We start from the raw sequence: 26576 nt of genomic DNA on the forward strand, positions 1-26576 counted from the left end.
GGCACGGGTTATTTGAAATGCCTGTGAGCCAGACAAGTTTCACTAACAGTTAGTAGACAAGTCTGAATGTCGAGGCTGGAGCTATGTATTTGGACCTAACTGTTTTATGATACCAGGGACTAGATGAACGTGCTGAGGGCCTGAGTATAGGCGGAGAAGAGAAGAGTCTAAGAATAAAACCGCTGGACCCTGTGATGTAGAGGTCTGCTGGGAGTTGTTTTGCCTGGCTAGTGAGGAGGAAGGTGTCTTAGAAGCCAAAGGTGGTGTTTTCATGAAGGAGAGAATGCCCAACTGTGCCAACTATTGCTGAGAAGTCTAGTAACAGAAGGACAAAGATAAGAACTGGCTTTGGCAATGAGAGGGCATTGGTGACTTTGACTTCAGCAGTTTCTGTGAAGTGCTGGGGAAAGAAGTCGGACTGAGGAGAGAAAGGTGAGCAAGATGAAACAGTGACCACAGCCAACTCTTTCAAGACATTTTTTTTTTTTTTTTTTCTGCAAAGGAGGCAGGCAAATGGGCTGGTAGCAGGAGGGGGGTAAGGAATATGAAGAGGGAGGGTTTTTAGAGGTGGAGAAACTAGAGCATGCCTATACCGGGTTGCAGCAGAGGGTGAAAGGCTGACTATCAGTGAAGGCTGAGGACGGGCACAGGAGGAAAGTCCTTGGGTAGATGAGAAGGGACAAGATCTGATGCCCAAGTGGCAGGGGCAGGCCTTTGGTAGCAGCAGGGACATTTCATCCACGGTAACAGGAAGAAAGGCAGGACATCTGGTATAGGTTCAAGGAGCTTAGAAGTATGAGGAAGATGAAGGCCAGCACATTCTGGCAGTAGTGTGGAGAAAGGATGGTAGAGAGGCAAGCGGGGAGGCAGGGATGACGGGGAAAGCTGTTATGATAAGCTCGGGGGAAGATGGTGCCCCCAACTATAGTGGCTATGGGAGGAAGCAAGACTTGGTGAGGAAGTATAGGGTCATGAGTGACACAGGTGTCTCTCTGGGTACCCATTCACTGAGACAGTGACCCAGGCGTTGGTTGGGGTACAGGGTGTGACAGCAAGTGATAATTTAGTTGGGAACACACACGATGCCTGCAGGACATTCGAACATCTGTGTCTAGGAGTCAAGAGGGCCTATGAATCTGGACTCCAGAGATCACCTGGCTGGAGATGGAGACCTGGTGGATACAGATGAAGCTACGGGAGGGGGTGGAATCCATTAAGGAGAAGGAAGAAGGCAAAGGAAGGACCCTTAGGCGTAACTGAGTGTAAAATAAGGTCACAGCATTTCAAAAGTAATCAGAACAATCAGAAGAGAAAAATAAGAGCCAAACTAGGACTGAGAAAAATTATAAAAACTATAAAGAACCATAAAAGCCCAGAATCTATTAGCACAAGAAGCCAACAGTAACTGATATATCTGAGTCATCAGGAAAAATTATGTTCAGCATAATTTACATAAAAAGATTTCTTCCAAAAATTGTTAAAAATATTTTAGTCGGGAAAATTCAATTTCAGAGAACATTTCATTTTCTGATATAATGGTACATGTAAAATAAGTAAAACATACATATTACTGTATCCATATATATATTTTACTAATGTAATCTTTTTTCATAGTTTATGACCTAAGCGTTTAACAATGGGCATCTTTTAAAACAAAACTGAAGGGGAAGGCACACTCTGAAGACAAACACGACCAGGTCTTCATCCCACTAGCTTTATTAGAGCACTGCTCCTGAGTCCCATTTCTTATGCTCAGTTGTAAGAAATTAAGGACAAAGAAAAAGAAAGTCCAAGTGAAATCAAGGATACATTTCCTCCAGTGGAGTAGGCACAGTGAACATTCCTGAGGCAATCATGTCAGACCTCAGAACAAAAAGGCTTTTATGGCAGAATTTATCTTTCCTATGAATTGTTGCACACTCCCACTGCAGAAAATGCTCCAGGCTCTATTTGACTTACAAAAGGATACTGGTGGGGGTTTTAAAGAGATATCTTGGAAATATGCCCAAACAGCTGATTTCTCCTCATACTTGGGTTCAAAAAAAACAAAAAAGGTACACTGGTCATTATCTCCAGCTTTAAACTGAGCAAGGACCTGTGACTCAGGCACTGCACGTGGTTGCTCCTCCACATTTCCATGGTGAGACTAAGCTCATTAGAGGGATGGGAAGTGAGGCTTATAGAGGTGTTCTGTCATCGCAGACCTCAGCTTAATAAGTGATGCACTTATTACTTCTACTTAATTTCAAAATGATTTCAGGAAAATATCCCTCAGTCCTTAAGTTTTCTAAAGGCCCAAGAGCTTGACATTTGGAACTATCTCTGCAAGAGCATGAGGACACTATGTTCTGGAAGTCCTACTAAGTATTATTAAGAAAAGGAAACGAGGCTGAGTATACTGACATAAGAAATTCAAGCTTGTTACCTGAGGGCAGAAACAGGTAGAGATCTTTGGAAGAACTGAAATTAGATTAAGTGAGGACCACAGAAGGAAAATGTTTCAGCTGCTTTTCAGACTCCTGCAGATCATTCAAAAGCAGCTACCATTAAACAATTTGCCAGGAGACTCAGATATGTTTGTAACCTTTGACCTAAACCAAGGAGAAACACTTCCTTCTCAATCAAAAGTATCCAGCACTTCAAGTCTATTTCCTCTTTAGAAATCTTAGAAATTAAACAACCTCTAGGCTTTTCCATAGCTTTATTTACATAGGGGGTTCAAGCATTTATTCCACAATGCTGCTTCCTTTGAGATGAATAAGTAAAAATACTGCAGGAATAAATGTACTGATGAGAGAACCACCCGAATGGTGGTAAAATTTGAAATTAGCAAAAAATCTAAAGAAGTTTGAGTGAAATTAGCAAAAGTTGGTCATAAGGTAATCAGGAAGTGTGCCTAAATTATTAACATAAAAATTATACCTAGCATAGCAGCTAAAAGAAAGAGCTGGAGAAAAGAAACTTTATTAGAGGGCATCAAATACTGTCCTAGAGGAAAGGGATAATACGATTCCTATGCAGGATTTCTGATAATAGGAATGCCATATGTCCATTGTTAGAGGAATATTTAAAATATATGGGTTTTATTTATGTTTTACTTTTTGTTTTTTAAAGAAAAGGGGACCTGAACTCTTGAGAAAGAAGCAACCTCTGTCAACAGATAGAGAAGGGAAGACTCCAAACCCTAATTATTTTCATAAAAGCCTTTACCACAGCAGAGACTTAGGAAAGATGCAGTAAAGAGAGAAAGAGGGTATTTTCCACTGATTAGATTGGCAAAAAGTTCAGAGAAACAAAAGCCACTAATGAATGACAAGGATGGTGGTAAACTTGTATGCTTGGTTATCTCTAAATTGTAATATCTTTTCTGGAAGGCCCTTTAGCAACAGGTATCAAAAACATTTTTAAAAGGCACTTAGACCAATAGTAACATCTTTTGTCTTTAGGACAAATTTCTTGATCAAGCCAAGTGCAAAAACATGTATGTGTACAGAGATTCACTGTGGTTTTTAATAATGAAATATTACAACCCACATGCCCATTGGAAGGAGAATGATTAAGTAAATTATAATACACAATAGATTACCTGTAGTCACTTAGAATGATGGAAATTTATATACTCTGCTAGGCGAAGATGTTTCGACTGTTCAGTGAAAAAAGGTTCCAGAGCTGCATGTACAGTAAATCGCATTTATCTACAATTACGTAAAAATACTTATAGAAGACAGTCTGAAAGAACGTTCCAACTGTAGTTAATGATGATAACTTAGTGGGATTTCAGGTGATGCTTGTTTTCTTCTTTGTACTTTTCTGCACTGATATTTTTAACAATAAGAACAAATTTTTACAAAGAAATTCAGCTATCTGTGTTTTAAAAAGATGGGTCCTAAATATATTTTTTCTTTAAAAATAAAGAGTGAAATATTTAAACAAAGACAAACACCTCTTACTTCATGGTAAAAGGGTTAAAAAAAAAAACAAACCCAAAAACTCCATCTATGTATTAATAATTTTAATAATTAAATCTCTGGAAAATTTAAAGCAGTAACTAAGAGTGTTTCATTCATGGTTTGTTATTAATTTCATGTCTCTTTTACTAACTGTTGAGGTTTTAGTCCCAATGAGGGCAGGAGCAGTAAATCATCTATAAATTTCAATAGTACTACGTATGATGAATATATTATACACAAGTCACAGTAAGCATTAGCCATGGTGAGTCTGACCTATACTTTGACGATAACCTCGTCACAGACAACAGTCCGTAGGCAGTTACTGAAATTGCATACTCCTGTCTATAAAGCTTCAAATCATATCATTTGGGAATTCTTTATATACCTAATGTTTTTCCTTCTAACAGGAGGTAAAAAGATAGTCTAACCGTAAATATGCACTACCTCTTCAGAAATCCTTTCAAGTATCAATATCTACAATAAATAATACAAGACAAAAAACCTAAAAAGTTCCTGTTCTTGAGTAACATGATTAACTGTGTTTTGTTTTGTTTTTTTCCTTTTTAATTTGGGTAATTAGGAACTTACAGGTTAGTATCACTACAGTTCCTTATTTGCTGACTGAAGAGCATTTCTTTCGAATATTCTCTAAACTTAAAATATCTGCCCTGATAAAACAACTGAGTCAACTGCCCCAAGTCAATGTGCACTCACTGGCCCAAACATGTCAGTTCTCCAGTATCTGCTCATTTGCACAGCTGCAATAGTAGGCCATAAACCCTTAGGAAAGGTTCATCATTTTTTTCACAATTAACTTACTGTGATAAAATGAACACAACCTCAATCACAATCAAATAATAAAACACCATAGTTCAAAGTAATCAATGAATGCTACTGAACAATCAAACCAAGCTTACTGGTCAGGGCAGTTTGGGGCAGCTGTTGAGATGGGATAGGAATCTGTACTGATTTCTACATGAAGGCAGGGAGGATCCCATCCTAAATCCTGGGCACACTTATCTGCTTTGGTCTGCTAACAAGATAGCTTCTGCAGCTCTACTTATGTGGAACTTCTGATTAAATGATATGCCATTATGTAAAATACAAATTTATATTTTTATTCAGTGTGTTATAGATATTCTATGTTAAAAGAAATTCCATAACAGTTCTGAATAAACAAACAGTAAATCCAAAATATTTTAAAGAAACTGAAGAGGGTTTTGTTTTCAACATTTCTAACATGTTCCCTTTTGGGCCAGCAGATGTAGCTGTGAATTAAAATAGGGAAAGTAACCACTTCTATCAAGCTGCTCTAGATCAGCCATTAGATGGCACCGTGTTTTTTTGAACTGGATTTATATCGGAAATGTGGCACAATTCAAAGTACCTATCAACAGTTATTTGACACTGGAATTGATTTTGGTTTAACTGCATTTATCTAGAATGAGCATCTCAATTATTTATTGTGTATGTAGACCTGGACTGTTTGTTCAAAATTTTCTCTCAGATTGCTGTCCTTAGTCATAGAAAGACAATTCCCAGTAAGAGGCAATAAATGGTGATAAAAGTTCTTCACTGGACTCAGCAAAATCTTATTAACAAAAAAGTCTCTAAATGAGAGCTGAAATATGCCATATTGCTCTCTGCAAACCTCAGAGCAGGGTCAGGTAATAAGAATTTGCTTGGTAAGTCAATAAGTAAGGCTTAGACCCTATGCCTTAGCATAGTGCTGGCTCAGGGTAGGCACATAAGTATCTTCAGAATAAACAAACAAACAAATTAATGAATATGACTATCTTTAAAGTATGTGTCCTTGATGTCTTCACTGAGTTTCCAACTTGCGACCTGCCCTACAGAATTCAGACTTGCCAATCCCCACGGTCACATGAGCTGATTCCTATAATAAATCTCTTGATTTCACACACACACACACACACACACTATACATATATATACACACACACACACACGCACACATATAGTGTGTATGTGTGTGTGTGCCCTTGAAAAGGTATTAGTGGATTCAATGGATTCATTTTTCTGAGATTTCTCAGACAAGGAGGCCAAACTGATATGTCTAATGACCTATATATAGGGAGAGAGGGTATATTTGCATTCTCTCATTTTTAGTAAAATACAAAGATAAATGGACACAATATAAGAGGATTTTAAGTACTTTTATATTCAACAGTGCCAATCAGAAAAGAATTTTCCTCCCCCCAAATATTTTATTTAGGCAATAATCCTCTTACTAGTCTTATAAAACAAAGTTCATGTTCTAGAAACTAAAATAGCATAGTCTAGCCCATAAAATACAAGTTCTCAAGTGTATAACTTAATTTAAATAACCTAATTTTCTTGGTCTATGAAAATGTGGATTGATTCATTCTTGTGATTCTTCTAAATAAAAGGCTATATGTATTTTCAAATATCTTAAACTTTTACTATTCAGTTTATGACCTGCCTTTCTAAACAATGGGAACATCACCTATCAATTCCATGCAGTCAACATAAAATGCTAAGTCAGTTGCTTTAATAGAAACTAAAAGCTTAACAACATTATTACTAGGTATTTGCATGTGCCTTCCCCCACCCCCAAGTAGATATCGTATGTTGTCAAGGAAGTGTATATATGCCTAGATAGCTGTGCTTTATTTATAAATTAGGGAACTATAAATTGGTAAAAATAAAATCTAGCACAATTTTTAAAAGCTAATATTTTTTATTGTAAAGTAGTACATAATATTAAAGAAACAAATGGAAAAGTAAAATAAAAAACTTCACCCATATGTCCATAATTCATGTTATATACCCATAACATGTCTGCCACACATATTTCCTTAGTTTTTTTCACTTATTTAAAAAAAAAAACCTGCTATTATATTTTATATAGATACAGCCATGTAATTCTGTTTTCCACTTACCATTATATCCTACTGAACATGACAGGTTAAAAGAAGTTCTTCTCTATTAATCAAAAGAATGGCCGGTCCTATATCAACAGTGAAGTCAATGGTTATGTTGGCAGATGAGGCCTACACTAAAGATCCCTAGGAAAAACCTGCTGAGTTGTTAAGAATCAAATTCATTACCTTCTTCCCCTCACACAGCCCATGAGTCTGTCTATTCCTTGGTTTCGTATCTTCTGTTAAGGGAGGTAAAGTGGGAAAAAAACATAGATTTTGAAGACGGTCAGACATGGGTTCAAGTCTTGGCTGTGCCAATTATAGGCTGTGATCTTGGGCAAGTGACTTAACCTCTCTGAGCTTCAACTTTCTCATTTATAACACAGGGAATATTAATATCTGCTTCTTAGTTAAAGCAAAAATTAAATAATCTACGATGTCTAAATGTCTGGTATAGTACCTGAAATGGATGAAGAGATTTTTTTCTGGTCAAAAACAAAACTGAGGAAATGACAAAAGTCATCAAAAATCTGTCACAGGTTTTCCAAAACAGTGACCAAACTATGTACAAATTTGAAAATAAGGAAGATTTAGGCTGCAGAAAGTACAATAAGAGTTCAGATACATAATACAGGATTGTGGTTACTTACGCTGTGAACTCCTAAAGCTTTCCAGACTGCAAAGCCGATCACACCAACTCCACACCAGGCATAAAGTGAGCCCCAGCCCAGTGCTCGCAAGGCGAGGGAAGACCCACTCTCTGGTAAGGCTGCTGTGGCTATACTTCCCTGAAATGAAGAAAGAAAGGTCAGGCTAAAAATAATCGGTTTAGAAAACATAAATATTTGGGGAGTACTTGAAATTAACTACTCTGTGTAAGCGCCATGATATTGGGAAGTCAGACCAACCCAAGTTCAAGCACCTGCTTTGCTACTTAATAGTTGCATGGCTTTAGACAAGTCACAATCTCTCTGAGAGGTAAAAGATCTTTGTATACATTAACCACATATTCAAAGTGAAAGCTAAATCTTCCCTCAGTGTCACATTATTTTGCTAATTAAAATTAAGGCATCTGCATATGGAAATTGAGTTTAACAAATCACATTGCAGTATCCCCATGATAAAACAGGAAAATTATTTTCTAAATGAACAGTCAGTATTTATAGTAGCTCTTATGTGTGAAGACATGGAGGCCCCTTATCTTCTAACGTTTACCAGTACCTTTTGAGAAAACAGGTGACGAGAATCAATCTATTATTCACACACAGGCACTATCATAGGCAAAGTGTTCAAAGTTTCTCAAAAAGTCAATTGTGTACCTAAGAATAAGGTCTTTAGCTTTCATTCAGTTTAATCCTGGGGTGTATTTGATATAAATCAAACTGATTTTTAAGAAGGAATGTTCAATCTAGTTATTTCCCCTAGTGAGCATCTTTATTTGATATAACAATTTGATTTTTTAAAATTACATCACAGAAATAGCCAACTGTATCTTTATAACATATAAAATGCATATTTTAAAAAGATTTTCTTTGGCAATTTCTCAGAAGTTATAGTTATATTAGAAGTATGAATGATATTTGTCCTTTTTAACTATTCGTTACATAAAAGGGTCATGAAATAATTCAGTTATTTGAAAGATTTTTGTCATGTCATAATATTAAGATAAGCAAGACAATTATTTTTTATAAGTAAACTATGTTGGTGTTTATATCAATTTTGCATTTTTTTCAATGATTCTAAACCAAATAGACATATAAAATCATTTCCACTCATAGCACCCCACTTAATCTCACAATCATTTTATGAGACTGGTGTTACAGAAATAGGAAACATACCAGTTTAAAAGAAACCTTGAACTAATATTTTAATAAATCAGCCAAAGAAACTTGAGAGTGGATTCTTTGGCCACTTTAACTTGCCACTTCCCCCTCCCTTTTACTCAAAGAATGGCAAAGGAAAATTCATGTTTATTTAGCACCTTACTATTGCTTTTCAACTCCCAGTTTCGTAGCATGAGGCTCAGCTGTGACGATGAAAATAAGACATTAAGGCAATGCTTATGATCCTCTTGATATAATAGCTGTGAAGACAGTCCCCAACTGAAAAGGTGATCATTTTAAAGTCTTTTGGGTTGCAAGTTGAATGTGTATTTATAATTAATACCTAGGTCTCCAGGCCAGTGGACAAAAGTCTATTGAAATAACAATGTTGCTAAAAATAATACCACTTATTCCCCAGAAGTGACCAGAGATGGAGAGTGCCAAATTGGGTATTTAATTTACCCATGCCTCAGTTTCCTAATCTGTAAAGGGGACAACACTCCACTAGTACTCTAGGGCTATATACTATAGTACATAGGGCTGTGATGGGGATTAAATGAGTAAAGCCCCAAGAACAGCACCTATTACTTTGTAAGCACTCAGATATGAGATATTATTATTATTAATGTTAGAGAAAAGCTCCAGGCAGCAGCTTTTAAGTCCTCTGCCCAGGGGGCATTCTTAAACTGGTGCTTGCTCAGGGTAAACTCATTAGCCATGTATACCAGACCTCTGAGTTCTTCTATAAACCATTTTACCCCTAAAATAGAGTCTAGATAAATAGTAAGGATTCAATTCAAATGTTTTCCCAGAGAGTAAGAGAACCTTACATATTTAACTATCCAGAACAATAGTTCTCAAACTTTTTGGATTCAGCATTCCTTTACACTTGGATTTCAAAGAGTTTTTAATTATATGGGTTCTATTTATCAATATTTAATGTATTAGAAATTAAAACTAAGAAATTTTAAACATTTACTTAATGATAAACATAAATCTATTTTTAATGAAAAAACTATTTAAAAAAAAACTTGTATAGAGGCAATGTTTTACATTTTTGTTACTCTTTTAAATGTCTGGCTTAATAGAAGACACCTGGATTTTCATATCTGCTTGTTACAACATGCTGTTTTGATTCAGGTATATGAATAAAATCTGGCCTCACACAGATTATGTGGTTGGAAAAGGAAGGGGTATTTTAATAGCCTTCTTTCTTTGATAGGACACCAAAGCTTGACACATGGTAGCTTCTCAAAGGTTAGTTGCAATGTGAATTTTGATTGGACTGTTACATCAAAATCCACTGGTCTGTTCTGCACTTTGAATCTATCTTTTACCCATACCTGATGATCATTCAGGAAAATAACTTGGTTTACGAAGTTAGGCAGATATTACAAATGTTGATGCCTTTATTAAACAATATTTAAAAAACCCACATTCTTTAATATCACCACCAATCTCATCAAAAAGCTGTTAAGTATTGAGTAGCTGTCAAGCTCACAGTGGTAGATAAAAGTTTTCCAAAATTCTAATTTTCACTTGAGAGCTTGAATTTTATCATTGGCAACAAATAATGACAGTTAATGACTTGAAGAGACTGGGTCATTGTGTTCATTTTTGAGAAAATGTCTGCACATACACGCTTCTGGATAACCACAGTTTGTCAGTTGTTCTTTCAAATTAAAATGGTATTTTGTGGAAAAAAAAGTGGCTAGTTCAACTTACAATTTAATCATATAAATGCTTTACCTCGAGAAAAGTATGTTACTTCAGTGTAGAACAGATGTTTTATGCATACTTCCTATTTTTTCACACAGAATCTTAAAAAGAGGAATGTTCAAGGGTTGAGATTTAATAAAATGAACAATTTTCAATGCTCCAACATGTAATTCTTATGCAATACTGGCTTTTGTTTTTCACACTACAGGCATATGGCAATGCAGGATACAGTAACTGTTGGGTAGTTTGGTGCCACTACCTTGAACATGCCAAAGCAACAGCAGCTTCACCTGCCATTGCTTCTTTATCAACAGTGCAAATGTCTTAGTATTATGAACATAGTTTTTACCTTATAGACCCCAAAAGGGTCTCAAGGACCCCCAGGGATCTGTGGATCACACTTTGAAAACCATTGTCTTAGCCATAAAAAGCATGTGTGATGATCAAATCTTAGAACCAACAAAATAGAATGCAAAATTGTGAATAAATGTATGTGCCTTTTTTTTCCCCCTGGGAGAGAATCCCTAGCTTATTTCAGATTCTCAAAAAAGACAGGTGACTTAAAGCTTATCATGTTAGCTTAGGCTCAGAAATCAAATCTTCACTGTTTAAGCACCACTATCAATCAGGTTTTACTGCTTTCTGCCACAAGGTGTTATTTCTGCTCTGAAAATATTCTAAATACAGGGAAAAAAGTTCACAGCAATGATTCAGGTAGTTCTATCTAAGCTCTCAAGAGTATTCAGAAGGAGATCCAAACACATTTTAAAATGTGGTCTCTTGCCATGATAGTATTCCTAAGGCTTCAGTATGATTATTAGGTTATTAGAAAGAAATGGAAATGGAAATGGAATTCAACTGGTTTATAATCCCACACAACGCTTTTCTTCCATAGCACATATCAAATTATATAGTTATTTGTGTGAATATTTGTGTAATATCTGTCTCCCAAGCCAGATCCTAAGCTTCCTGAGAGGCAGATGTGTTTTGGGCATTTTTGTATTCCTTGCACCTACAGTGCCTGACACATAAAAGGTCCCTAGTAAACATCTGTTGAAGTGATGAATAAATAAACTAAATGGAGTGGGGAGAGAAGACAGGACAGTGCCTAAGGACAACTACAAGTAAACATGAAGAAAATTCTAACTGGGGAAATGAGATACCCGTGACCACAACAGAGTGACTGCCCAATCTTGCTCATGGAGTAAGGATTTAAATAGGTAATAGTCAAAGTTTATAGTCATTCAAACAAAATTTACTATGTGCTGGGCACTCTCACAGACTGGTACTGTAGCAGCAAACAAGCATGCCTGGTCCCCATGTTGGAGGAGCCAACATACTATTTTAAGATGTACTTTATTTTAACTTTTCTGTAGAGATGCCTCTTGCAATCAGTGGAGAGTTTAAATGTCATGTTTTCTTTCTCAGTGGTACACAAAATATTGGAGCATTTTACAACTGATGGTGAGTTACTTTAGATTTAGATTTACAGTGATGTTGTGAATAGGAAATGTATTGGGTGAGCTTTCCACATCTTGTTCTGTTAAAATTTAAGGAAGCACAGAATTAAGTACTTCTAATGATGAAAATTAAGACCACTGATCTGTACACTTCTTGAATCTATTAGATGTATACTGGTTTACCTCTTAAAGTAATATGAAAAGTTATCAACATTTTCTTTATTTCTTCTATGCAAAACAGCTACCATTTATTGTAAACAGTAACAATGCTGTGAGTGGATTTTGTGTCACAAACCTTATTGAACCATTCAGGGCTTTTCTTTTAGCCAATGATAATGTTGTAACAAATCCAGCTAGCATTCCCGCTGCAGCAACAGTACCAGGAAAATTCCACCTGCCAAGAGTTGGGAGTGGGTAAGTGGGGTAGGACGGGAGATACAAAAAACAAAAACAAAAACAAACAAAAACCCTAAGTTAAAAAGATGTACACAAGTTTCAGATACTATTTACGTTACATTCAATATCACTTTTGGAATCCCAGAAGCATGGCTAAGCAGCTCTTGCCAAAGATAAATGATAGCGGATGTGAAACCTGCGTGACCTCAAGCCCTCTGGTTCCAGGGGTCATTCCCAAGCTGCAGAGAATGGGCGCAGGGTCCCATCTCTCTTCCCCGGGCCAGCGGCGTAAGGTGTTTTCGGAGGTAGGGGAGGGAAGAGACAGTGGTAATTAGAAAAGGGAGGAAGGTCCGAGGAAAACTGCAGAGAGGGATGGAAAATCGAGGCCCGCCCAGGTGTACAGCTCATGGGATCTGCGCTCGCCTTGGGGACAATCACCCGCTCCGCGTGTCACCCGGCCCGGCCCCCGGCCCCTACGAGCTAACCTCAGGGACGATCCCAAGCTCAGGTCCCCAGGGCAGGTGTGCCGGTGAGCCCCGCCCAGCACCCACACCTCACCACACCTTTAACCAGGAACAGCCGGTCGTCGGTGGGTCCCGGAGTATCCAGCCGGGAAGACGACTCCCCAGCCGCAGCGCCCGCCGCCTCCATGTTTCAGTTTCGCCTACTGTGTTCGACGTCGAAGTGGAGCCGGGCAGACACGAGCGAGAGGCGCAGGAAAAAGGTTCCGCCGTCTCCTCCGCCTGTGCAAGCTGGGTTTGGGCCCCGGGAACGCGCCGCCCAAACTGCTTTTCTCCCCCGCCGCGGGCAGGTGGCTGCGTGTTGTGTCCTCAACGCAGCGCCGGGCGCAGCGTCCTCCAAGGCCTTCTCCCTCTGAGATCAGTTACCTCCCCAAGGTAATGGTCTCTGCACTGAAGTACTTGGTCTGTTTGAAACAACGCTCAGCCCTTCCTCTAGGAGGCAGTGAGGGGATGCAGATGGTTCCATGCTCTCCCAGCCTGGTTTGAGACCCTGCAGCTCAGTTTTCTGATCAGCCTTTACGCTCTGTCCAAGGTTTGGGTAACGCTAACATTCCACAATTCTCCATCGCGAGGGCTTCTGTATTTTTCTGGGAAATTTAGTAACAGTCGTCACTTTCTGTGTTAGAGACAAGTTTATCCCTGGAAGAGATCCTGTCTTCCCGCTCTGTGGTGATGTACCTCTTCCTCACCTTTGATTGATGGGCTTGCTAGGGGGTTGGATGGCTAGCATGGTTGAACTGAAGTGAACTGTATAACCTCCAGCGGGAAAGAGCAGGGGAAACCACTCCAAGAGATTTGCTAACACTGAGCTTGAAGGATGCACTGGAGCTGGTTGCTGCTGGGAAAAATTGGCAGCCAGCAGACTGGACTGATTTTCCACAGTCTGGGAGGCTGATTTGCAAACGGTGATGGATTCTGTACCTGGCCTTTGAGGGATGGGAGGCTGGGAGTCATGGAAAACCTTTTCAGCCTCTTGAACACAGACACGAGATTAGTTGTTCTTTCTTATCATTTTAGGCCCATGAGTTTCTTGAGGGTGGAGATAGGGGATCTTTATTCATTTTTATATTTCCCAGCTCTCAGTGCTGTTACTGGGAACTGCACAATAAATACATATTGGATGAATGAGTGAATGAATGCATCAGTTTTTGCATCGGTTAAATGCAGTTACTAGCTCAAACCTGGGTTCAATTCTTAAACCACTTTTCCACTGTGTGAACCTGGTTGCATTAATTAGCCTCTCTATTCCTCTGTTTCCTCTTCTGTAAAATAAAGTAACAGATAGTCCCTACCTCATAGAGTTGTGAGCATTAAATGAAGCAGTATATATACAGATGTCAGCATAGTGCCTGGGCACAAATAAATATTCAGTAAATGTTAGTGCTAATTATTATCACCCTTGATTCCATTGGGCCTCAACCCTGGCTGTGTTATTTTTAAAATAACTTAGGTTCTAAAGGTCCAGGCAGGGCCGGGACAGCAACAGTAAGTTTAAAATCTCTGCGGGCAATTCTGATGATCAGTGGGGTTGAGAACTACTGCTCTCTTCAAGTTTCTCTGTGGATGGAATCATGAAAAATTTATTTGAAGTTTGCATTCCTTGAAAGCACAATGTCAGAGTCGGTAAATGCTGATCTGACTTGTTGAAGGTCTTAAGGGCTTATCCTAATTCCTCATACAAAACAGTGACAATAGCAGCCAATGTTTACTGAGTGGTTTCTATATTTCTGGCACCATGCTAAGTGCTTAACAAACATTCTCTTATTTAATCCTCTTCCTAAACTCAGAGAGACTCAGTAACTTGGTCAAGCCCACACAGCTTTGAGAGGCAGAGCCAGGATTTAAAAGTATATCTGTTCAAGTCCTTAACCACTAAGCCAGTGGTTCTCAAGCTTTAGCCTGAATCAGAATCACCTGGAAGGCTCGTTAAACAGATTGCTGGGCCCCATCACAGAGTGTCTGATTCAGTAGGGCTAAGGGTGGGCCTGTGAATGTGCATGCCTAACAAGTTACTAGGTGAGGCTGGTGCTGCTGGTTCCACTTTGAAGACTGCTTCACTAGTCTTGCTCTCGATGTTTACAGTGCTTAAAATCTACTGTCTGCTTTAAGACTTGGGCTTCTGTTCTCCTAAAGCAGCCTCTTCAGCTGTTCTTCTTTGGTGTCCCCTCCCCCAAAAAACACAAACCTTAATTTTTAGGATTATATTTCTATTTACTGTATGGAACACAAGGGAGATAACCTATCTTTAAGTCAAGGGAAATCACAAGCCTATACTCTACAGCCTATCTCTGTTTTGAGTTAGTATTGTAAACCCTGTTGGATGTATCACTGCTCTTACTCAAGAGGATGTGGCTCACAAACTTCTGTCTTCTTTCTAACTTCCAGAAGTAAAAGACAGTTTTCCTTCTTTGTACCTTAAAGCTTATTTTCCCCATACACCTAGGCCTGAAGAGGCAATTAAGGCAAAATGATACTCTTTAGCCTTAGGTGAGCAATTTGCATTTTGAGCATCCTTGTTCAATAAGCACCTGAGAGGAGTGTCTGATAGCTACTTGGACAAGGGGTGCTGTGGGGGGAATTGCAGCCCCACTCCTCACTGCCCTCAGGCTCCTGCCCTGCACACTCTTTGTCGCAGGTGATGGGCAATGGTGTTTCCAGGGTCTGGACATCTGAGCAGTACAAGGACGACAGGTTCCTGGCACTGAGATTAGGACCGCTTTCCAGGCATCCCAAGTTAGAGTACTGAAAGAAAACACTTTCTGAAGGCAATGCCTCATATTTCTTCAGTGCACACAACTAGGTGCTTCAGGTGCAATCTGACTAACTGGTCTATTTTAGGAGCCCCCAAATCACACCAAGGCTCGTTTCTGGGGAAAGACATGATACGAGCTCCAAACAGTTGTCTTAAAGCACAGTGTCTTTACAAGACAGGTTCCCTAGTTCTAAAATAGCAAGAAAGAACATTCACAGGTGGAAACCATGATTAGAAAGCTGCTGCAGAGCTTCAGTGCTTTATGCAGTGAGTATAGGACTGTCATTTCAACAGAAGCATAATTCCCTTTTAGGAAAATGTCATAGAAATGGCTGGCAAGCAAAGGAGGCCACTGTGAAAGCAAGTCCATCTGAGATAGACTCTGTTGCTATTTTGGTGTTTGTTTAGGTCAGCTGAAAGGATCACATTCTTATTTCCAAACTGTTGATTCCTGCAAATTCTATTTCAAATTTTGACAGCTAGGAACCTGCTAGCATTACAGCTCCCAGAATTGTGGTAGCCCTAGATATAGCTAGTTTCAAACACTGGCAGGATACCTCCCCACCCCATATATTCGTAAAACATTTTTGGAGCCTCAGTTTCTTTCTTTTTAATATATGACACTGGACTATTTTTAAAATCTGATAAGGGTAATACATTGCTCGTTTTATTCTCACAGCAATTTGATATAAGGTAGCTGTCAAATGATGTAGTACAGAGATCTTTAAAAGTTACTGCCTAATTGAGTATATGCATAAAGGAAAAGGTGTACTTCACACTAAATGATTGACAGAGTTTTCCTTGGGGGAAGAGGGAAAAGTAAAAAATTGTAACTGCATTTCTTCTACTTTCTCTCATAATAAATAAAATACTGACCAAAGCAACATTTTTACATTATGTATTTCTATAATGTGTGAAAAAATTTTAACAATGGACATGCATTACTTTTTTGAGAAGGGCAAAAAAAGGAAAGAAACAATAAAAATACTCAAAATGTGTCACCTAGGCTTCCAGTTGACCGAGATGGTGGCTTGGGGCAAAGGATTACCTGATTTAGAAATACAGTAGATCATCTAGAGTAGGAAGAAAGTATATTTCCATAGGATGTAGAGAGATTTGAATTCCTGTAAATGGGGAAATTCTTAAGATCACAAACAAGCACAAGCCCAGGACAAGACTCAAGCTGAGAAAACACTGAAAGGACCCTGTACTTCACTTTCACCTCTACCTGATCTTCTTGATAGGAGAAGTAAACTCTGAAGGAGAGTACCAGCCAAACCAGCAAAGACTGTGAAAAATGTAGTTTGCATTGGTTTGTTTGTTTTTGTTAGCTCTTAGTACTCAAGAAAATCCCTGGCATATCACTAGTTGAACACAAACTTAAGGAACAGAGAGCTCAGGGACAAATCCCGGAGTTAGCACTTTAAAATATTAAAATATACAGGGTACAACGAAAGACTACAAGGCAGACAGAAACAGGAAATGGTGGCACATCCAAAGGAACAAGATAAACATCTAGAAACCATAAATGAAGAACACACTTAGAGATACTGGATGAAGACTTTTAAAAAATGATGCTTAATATGTTCAAAGAAATAAAGGACAACACAGAGAACTAAAGGATATCAGAAAAACAAAGAATGAACAATATGAAAATCTCAATAAAGAGAAATTTTAAAAAGGAGCCAAACACAGGTGAACTCACTGCCCTCCCCACTACGTGGGACCCGACTCCCAGGGGTGTAAATCTCCCTGGCAATGCAGGATATGACTCCCAGGGATGAATCTGGACCCAGCATTGTGGGATTGAGAATATCTTCTTGACCAAAAGGAGGATGCGAAATGAAACTAAATAAAGTTTCAGTGGCTGAGAGATTTCAAGTGGAGTCGAGAGGTCACTCTGGTGGACATTCTTACGCACTATATAGATAACACCTCTTAGGTTTTAATGTATTGGAATAGCTAGAAGTAAATACCCGAAACTACCAAACTCCAACCCTGTAGTCTGGACTCCTGAAGATGATTGTATAACAATGTAGATTACAAGCGGTGACAGTGTGATTGTGAAAACTTTATGGATCACACTCCCTTTATCTAGTGTATGGATGGATGAGTAGAAAAATGGGGACAAAAACTAAATGACAAATAGGGTGGGATGGGGGGATGGTTTGGGTGTTCTTTTTTTACTTTTGTTTTTTATTTTTATTCTGATTCTTTCTGATGTAAAGAAAATGTTCAGAAATAGATTGTGGTGATGAATGCATAGCTATATGATTGTACTGTGAACAGTTGATTATATACCATGGATGATTGTATAGTATGTGAAATATTTCAGTAAAACTGAATTAAAAAAAAAAAAAGAGCCAAACAGAAATTCTGGAGTTGAAGTCCATAATAACGAAAATGAAAAATTTCCTAGAGGGTTTCAGCAGCAGATTGGAAATGGCAAAAGAAAGAATCAGTGAATTTGAAGACAAGACTATGAAAATGATTTAAACTGAGGACTATGAACAAAAGTCAACAGAGCCTAAGAGACCTGTAGGACACCATCAAGCATACCAATATGTTATGGAAGTACCCAAAGAAGAAGAAAGAGAGAAAGGGGCAGAAAGAATATTCAAAAAAATAATGGCAGAACACTTGCTAAATTTAATGAAAGACATGAATATACACATTCAAGAAACACAATGAACTTCAAACAGGATAAACTCAAAGATAACCATGTTCAGACACATACTAGTCAAATTGTTGAATGCCAAGGACAAAGAGAAATTTCTGAAAGTTGTAAGAGGAAAGAAACATGTTATGTATAAGAAAGTCCCAATAAAATAAAGTACCAATTTCTCATCAGAAACCATGAAATCAAGAGGGCAGTGGGACAAAATACTTAAAATGCTGAAAGAAAACAACTGACAATCAAGACTTTTATATATGGTACAACTATAAAAAATGAGGAAAAGATTAAGAATACTCTCAGATAAATGAAAGCTGAGGGAGTCTATCACCACTAGACCTGCCTCATAGGCAATGCTAAAGGGAGTTTTTAAGACTGAAAGGAAAGGAAAGTAGACAGTGGATCAAAGAGATAAAGACCTCTGATAAGGTAGCCATATGGGTAATTATAAAGGCCAGTACTATTATATTATGTTTTTTTGGTATGTGACTCTACTTTTTACTTCTTACAGGTTCTAAAATGCAAACGCATAAAAAGTAATGATAACTCTACGATTTTGGACATACAAGGAATAAAGATATAAATTATAACAATTACATAAAAAGCTGGGGGTATGAGGGGTATTCTGGTTTGCTAATGCTGCCAGAATGCAAAACACCAGAAATGGATTGGCTTTTATAAAGGGGGTTTATTTGGTTACAGAGTTACAGTCTTAAGGCCATAAAGTGTCCAAGGTAAGTCATCAGCAATCGGTTACCTTAACTGGAGGATGGCCAATGGTGTCCAGAAAATCTCTGTTAGCTGGGAGGGCACGTGGCTGGCATCTGCTCCAGAGTTCTGGTTTCAAAATGGCTTTCTCCCAGGACATTCCTCTCTAGGCGGCAGCTCCTCAAAAATGTCATTCTTAGTTGTTCTTGGGGTGTTTTTCCTCTCTTAGCTTCTCTGGACCAAAAGTCTGCTTTCAGTGGCCATCTTCAAACTGTTTCACATCTGCAGCTCCTCTCTCAGCTCCTTTGCATTCTTCAAAGTGTCCCTCTTGGCTGTAGCAAGCTCGCTCCTTCTGTCTGAGCTTATGTAGTGCTCCAGTAAACTAATCAAGGCCCATACTGAATGGGCGGGGCCACACCTCCATGGAAATTATCCAATGAAAGACTCTCGCCCACAGTTGAATGATCACATCTCCACGGAAACATCCAATCAAAGTCTCCAACCCAATCAACACCAATGCGTTTCCTGCCCACACAAGACCGCATCAAAGATAATGGCATTTTTGGGGACATGAGATACATCCAAACCAGCACAAGGGGTTATAGAATAGTGTATGTGTATCTACTAAAGTTAAGTTGGTATTATCAAAAGAAACTGAGTCTGCAATAATAATGGGTATGTTGGTAGTTTTATTGCTAGAGAAACTGCTCAAGCAGGGAGAGCTCAAACGAAAGGATGAGAGACAAATGATTAGTGAGTTACATTGGCTTATAAAGGCAGTTAAGGGATTTCCAAAGGGGAAGTTACAAATATTGGTCGACATTTAGGTTCCTTACTACAAAGGAGGGTTTAACAAAGTGGGGAATGATCACGGATTGTCAATTTCTGATGGGTTATCTCTACTGGACCAAAAGCAGTTTATTTCTAATTGTTGCTTATAATGCAACTTTTATAGGGTACATTCCATTGTTTTGGAAAACCTGCATATTTATTTTCAACTCTTTAGAAAGTCCCTGTCACTTCTGGAAAAAGAGGTCACTATCAGCAATGCCAAAATAGGGAGTCAATTTATTTTAATTAACAGTATCAGTCAAATATGATTGTTATAGATTTAGGTTCATACATTTAAGCCTTGTGGTAACCACAAAGAAAATATATGAAAAACATATACAGAAAGAAACAAGAAAGGACTCAAAATAATATGATACAAAAACTGAAATAAATATTCAAATAGGCATTAACAGAGGAATGGAGGTACAAAAAAAGGTGTATGACTTAAAATGATGAAATAGCAAAATGGCTGAGGAAAGTCCTTCAGCATCATCAGTAGTCTTTTTAAATGTAAATGGCTTAAACTCTCTAGTCAAAAGGCAGAAATTGGCAGAATAGATGAAAAGATGTCCCGTTTATATGCTCTTTACAAGAGACTCACCTTAAATTCAAAGACACAAGGTTGAAAGTGAAAGGATGAGAAAAAGTGTACCATGCAAATAGTAACAAAAATAGGGATAGTTATACTAATATTAGATAAAATAGACTTTAAGTCAAAAACTATTAAGAGAGACAAAGAAAATCACTGTATACCGATAAAGGAGTCAATTCAACAAGACATAACGATTATAAATATATATGCAACTAATGACAGAGCCCCAAAATACATGAAGCAAATGTTGCTACATTAGTAGCAGGGGACTTCAGTGTACCACTTTCGTTAATGTATAGAAGATCTAGACAGAAGATCAATAAGGAAACAGACTTAAATGATACTCTAAACCAACTAGACCTAACAGACATATATAGAACACTTCACCCAACAGCAGCAGAATATACATTTTGCTCTAGTGCAAATGGATCATTCTCCAGAGTAGACCATATCTTAGGTCACAAAACAAGTCTCAATAAATTAAAAAACACTAAAATCATATAACACATCTTCTCTGACCATAATGGAATGAAACTAGAAATCAATAACTAGGGAGAAATGGAAAACTTTCAAATATATGGAAATTTAAAAGCCACTCTTAAAAAATAGTGGGTCAAAGAGGAAATCACAAGGGACATTAGGAAATATCTTAAAGTGAATGAAAATGAAAACACTACATACCAAAACTTTTGGGCCTCAGCAAAGGCAGAGCTGAGAGGGTTGCTGATAGCTCTAAATGCCATCATTAAAAAAGAAGAAAGATATCAAATCAGACCTAACCTCAAAACTGGAGGATCTAGAATAAGAAAAGCAAACTAAACCCAAAGCAGAAGGAAATAAGAAAGATTATTGCAGAGATAAAATTATAGAAATAAAAAGAAAACCATAGAATCAACAAAACCAACAGTTGGCTCTTGAAAAGATCAATAAAATGAACAAATCTTTAGCTGGACTGATGAAGAAAACAGAGAGGATGCAAATAACTAAAATCATAAATGAAAGGGGGGGGCATTACTACCAAACCCACACAAATAGAAAGGAGTCTAAGAAGATACTATGAACAACTGTACACCAGCAAATTAGATAACCTAGATAAAATAGACAAAATCCTAGAAACATGTGCACAGACTATACTGACTGAAGAAGTAGAACTTCTTAACAAACCAATAACAAGCAGACACTGAATCAGAAGCAAAACTTCACAGCAGAGAAAAGCCCTGGACAAGAACTTCACTGGCAGATTTTACCAAACATTCCAAGAAGAGTTAACCCCAAACCTGCTCAAACTTCCCAAAAAATTGAATGGAGGAAACACTTCCTAACTCATTCTATGAGGCCAACATCACACTAATACCAAAGCCAGTTAGTGATTCCACAAGAAAAGAAAATCACAGACCAAATCACAGTTCCTTTGAATATAGTTGTAAAAATTGTCAACAAAATACTAACAAAGCAAATCTAATGGCACGTTAAAAGAATTATACAGCATGATCAAGTGGGACTTATCCCAGGTATGCAAGTGTGATTCAACATAAGGAAATCAGTTAACCTAATACATCAATACTAATAGAACAAAGGAAAAAAATCACATGATCCTCTCAACTGATGCAGAAAAGGCATTTGCCAAAATCCAGCATGCCTTCTTGATAAAGACACTCCGGAAACTGTGAATAAAAGGAAACTTCCTTAATGAGATAAAGGGCATATATGAAAAACCTATACATAACATCATGCTCAATGGTGAAAGACTGAAAGCTTTTCCTCTAAGATCTGGAACAAGACAAGGATGCCCACTGTTTCTACTGTTATTCAACATTGTAATGGGAATTTAACCAGTGCAATTAGGCAAGAAAAGGAAAAAAAAACACACACACACACACATCCAAATTGGAAAGGTAGAAGTAAAACTTTCTCTATTTGCAGATGACATAATCCTATGTATGGAAAATTCTGAAAAATCTACAAGAAACTACTAGAGAAAATAAACGAATTCAGCAAGTTGGCAGAGTACAAGATTAACATACAAAAACCATTAGTGTTTCTATACACTGATAATAAACAATCTGAAGGGGAAATCAAGAAAAAAAATTCCATTTACAATAGCAAGTAAAAGAGTCAAATACCTAGGAGTAAATTTTAACCCAAGGATGTAAAGATCTTGGGCATTGAAAACTACAAAATATTACTGAAAGAAATCAGAGAATACCTAAATAAATGTAAGGATGTTCTGTGTTCATGTATGGAAGACTAAATATTGTTGAGATGACAAATCTACCCAATTCAATATATAGATTCTACAGAATCCCAATCAAAATTCTAACAGCCTTCTTTGCAGAAATGGAAAAATTAATCATTAAATTTACACCAAATTTGTAAGGGGTTCCAAACAGCAAAATCTTATTGAAAAAGAACAACCTCAGAGGACTCACACCTCCCAATTTTAAAACTTATTACAAAGCTACAGTAATTAAAACCGCATGGTACTAGCACAAGGAGAGACATATAAAAAAGGCAATCTACAGAATGGGAGTAAATATTTGGAAACCAAATATCTGATAAGGGTTTAATATCCAGAATATATAAAGAACTCCTATAACTCAACAACAAAGAAAAGCAACTGAATTTAAAAAATAAGAGAAAGACTTTAATAGACATTTAATAGACAAAAATCATATACAAATGGCCAAAAAACATTTGAAAAGATACTCAACATCATTAGCCATGAGGGAAATGCAGATCAACACCACGTTGGGTTCTCATTTCACATCCACTAGAATGATTGCTATTAAAAAAGTGGAAAATAACAAGTCTTAGTGAGGATGTGGAGAACACTCGTTTATTGTTAGTGGGAAGGTAAAATGATGCAGCTGCTGTAGAAAACAGCAGAAAGTTAAGCATAAAATTAGCATATGACCCAGCCATCCCACTTCTAGGTATATACCCAAAAGAACTGAAAGCACAGATATGAACAGATATTTGCACACTGATGTTCCTAGCTACATTATTCACAATTACCAAAAGATGGAAGCAATCCAAGTGTCCATCAACAGATCAATGAATAAATAAAATGTGGCATATACATATAGTGGAATATTATTCAGCCATAAAAAGGATATGAAGTTCTGATACATGGAACAAAGATGAATGAACTTTGAAGACAGCATGTTGAGTGAAATAAGCCTGACATGGAAAGACAAATGTTGTATGATATGAAGATATGAAATAATTAGAATAAGCAAATTCATAGAGCCAGAAACTAGAATACAGGTTGAGGGGTGGGGTGGAGGATGGGGAATTAGTGCTTAATTGATAACAGAGTTTCTGTTCAGGTGATGGAGAAGTTTTGGTAATAGATGGTGGGGATGGTAGTACATCACTGTGAGTGTAATTCAAAATTACACATTGAAGTGTATATTAAAATGTATTGAAATGTGATCAACGGGAAATTTTAGGTTGTGTATTTGTTACTACAATATACTTGTCAGTTTAGTTGACAATAAACTTGTCAATAGAAAAAGTGTCAGAAGGGCCAGCAAAAGGAGCACCACTGGGGCAGATGTGACGCTGCCCATTGAATTACCTTGCAGAGGAGACTTGGAATGTTCAGATATCCTTATTGTGAGAAAAACATCTTTTTTAAAAAAAAATACAGTTTTATTGAGATATATTCACATACCCTACAATCATCCACAGTGTACAATCAACTATTCACAGTACCATCGTATTCACCGCCAGAAAGAACTTTTGAATATTTTTCTTACTCCAAAAAAATAAAAATAAAAGTAAAAAAGAACACCCAAAACATTCCATCCCCCCCATCCCACTCTATTTTCATTTAGTTTTTGTCCCATTTTTCTACTCATCTGTCCATACACTGGCCAAAGGGAGTGTGAGCCATGAGGTTTTCACAATCACACAGTCACACTCTCTAAGCTACATGGTTATGCAGTTGTCTTCAAGAATCAAGGTTACTGGGTTGCGGTTTGACAATTTCAGGTATTTCCTTCTAGCTATTCCAATACGCTAAAACTAAAAAGGGACATCTATTATAGTGCTTAAGAATAACCTCCAGAGTGACCTCAATTCCATTTGAAATCTCTCAGCCACTGAAACTTTGTTTCATTTCACTTCCCCCTTTTGGTCAAGAAGATTTTCTCAATCCCACTATGCCATGTCCAGGCTAATCTCCAGGAGTCATGTCCCATGTTGCCAGGGAGATTTACACCCCTGGGAGTCAAGTCCCACGTAGTGGGGAGGGCAGTGAGTTCACCTGCTGTGTGGGCTTAGAGAGAGAGAGAGGGGCCACATCTGAGCAACAAAGTTCTCTAGGGGAGACTTTTAGGCACAATTATAAGTAGGCTCAGCCTCTCCTTTGCAGCAACAAGCTTCACAAGGGCACACTCCAAGATCAAGGGCTCATCCTGCCAAATTGTCAGTCCTCAGCATTTGCAAGAACACCAGTAACAACCCAGGTGGGGAAGTCCAACATTTCCTCATTCTTCCCCAGTTCCCCAGGAGTCCCTGCAAATAATCCTCATTCTCTGCCCAGATTACTTTGGGAATCTCACACTAACCTGTACGAACCTACCAGATCTCACCTCCTATTCAAAGTTCTGTGTAATTATGGTGTTTGACTAAACTGACTGTACAAGTTAAATTATTTAGTGTGCTACGGAAAATATAGATCCTGCACCAAATAAACATCTCTTGGTCATGAAACAAACAAACATCTTAGCTTACATCAGAGTGATGCCATTAAATAATCAATTTTTCTAATTCCTCTTGTTTCAATTCTGTACTCACCAAGAAATATGTTTATTGTAAAAATTTTCTTATTTCAAAAGCATTCATGTACATTACAGAAATCATTAGAAAATATAGACAAGCCCAGGGATAAATTAATGCCTTGATGTATTTTCTTCCATTCATTTTTTCATGCACATAAATATACAGACATGCTTGTTAACAAACATAGAAGTGTTTAGTCCTTCCTGAGGGGTTCTTCAACATGCTCTTCACTTAATAATGAATCATGACCATTTTTGTGTATCAACAAACATATGTACCACAGCAGGTTAATGGATACATGTGTTTTTTTATATGTGGGGCAGCCCTAACATTTTTTTTAACCAAAAAGCTCTATTGCACATTTTTGCAATTTCCATCATTTTGCAACCAACTGCACTGCAGGATACATCCTTATAACACATCTTTGCACGTCATGAACCGGTTCTTTGCACGGATTTCCAAAGGCATGGACATTTCCAAGGCTTTTGATACATTTTGCCAAATTGCTTTCCAGAAAATAATATTATGATTGTTCCAATATTTGCCAATTTGATAGGTAATAAATTATTAGGCCATTGTTTTAATTTGCATTTTTCTAATGACTAATGAAGCCAAAATGTTTTCATCAATTTATTAGACATTTGAATTTCTTCTTTTTCTGATCTTCCTATTCATATTCTTTACTCATTTGTCTATTGGTATGTCTATCTCTTATTTATTTATAGAGTTCTTTATATTAATAGGGATATTAACATACATGATATGTATTGCAAGTATTTTTCCCAGTTTGTCATCTACCTTTTAATGCACTGTGGTGGTTTGCCTTACAGCTAGGAAGGCCTTTGACCTTAACAGAAAACCCAACCCCAGTAGCTTAAACAAAAAGGACCTGTTATCTCATATAACAAACACTGCATAGGGAAATAGCTGTTTTAACTGGTTCAGCAGAATGACAGTGTGAGAGCTAACATCTCTTCCATTTCTTGGCCTTCAGCTGCCTGTCACTTTATGGTCACTAAATGGCTGCTGCATCACTAGTCATCAGCTCTGTATTCCAGGCAGATGGAAGAAGGGAGGGGGAAGAGACACAAAGGACTCCTGCTTATGTTTCATTGGCCAGAAGTGGTCTCATGGCCACTCTCAGCTGTGAAGGAAGATGGGATTAGAGAGCAAACTTAGAGCAACTGCCATAGAGCAACTTTGAGATTTTATGTAGTCAAATTGGTCTGCATTTATGTCTTGGATTCATGCTCAGTAAGTTCTTTCCCAATTCGAGGATATATTCCAGTAGATATTTATCTATATTTTCTTCCATTACTTTTATGGTTTCATTGTAACATGAGGGAGAAATCAAACTTTTTTTTCTCAAATGATTGGCCAGTTATCCCAGTATCATTTAAGAATTTTCTCCACTGATTTGAAATATGTTAATTATTGAATAAGCTATTATATACAC

The 26576-nt window shown here is 37.6% G+C and overlaps 1 protein-coding gene across 1 annotated transcript in view; it reads right to left on the reverse strand.

The window, feature by feature from the left end:
* Nucleotides 1–13170, reverse strand: part of TMEM242 (transmembrane protein 242) — a 29882-nt gene extending 16712 nt beyond the window's left edge. The window contains 4 exon segments of the mRNA XM_037820374.1: nucleotides 7507–7644; nucleotides 12154–12182; nucleotides 12185–12252; nucleotides 12808–13170. Of these exon segments, the coding sequence (XP_037676302.1) occupies nucleotides 7507–7644; nucleotides 12154–12182; nucleotides 12185–12252; nucleotides 12808–12905 (333 nt within the window). The 5' untranslated portion in view covers nucleotides 12906–13170.
* Between the last annotated feature and the right edge of the window lie 13406 nt (nucleotides 13171–26576).

Source organism: Choloepus didactylus, chromosome 2 (assembly GCF_015220235.1).
Source record: "Choloepus didactylus isolate mChoDid1 chromosome 2, mChoDid1.pri, whole genome shotgun sequence".
Lineage (NCBI taxonomy): Eukaryota > Metazoa > Chordata > Mammalia > Pilosa > Megalonychidae > Choloepus > Choloepus didactylus.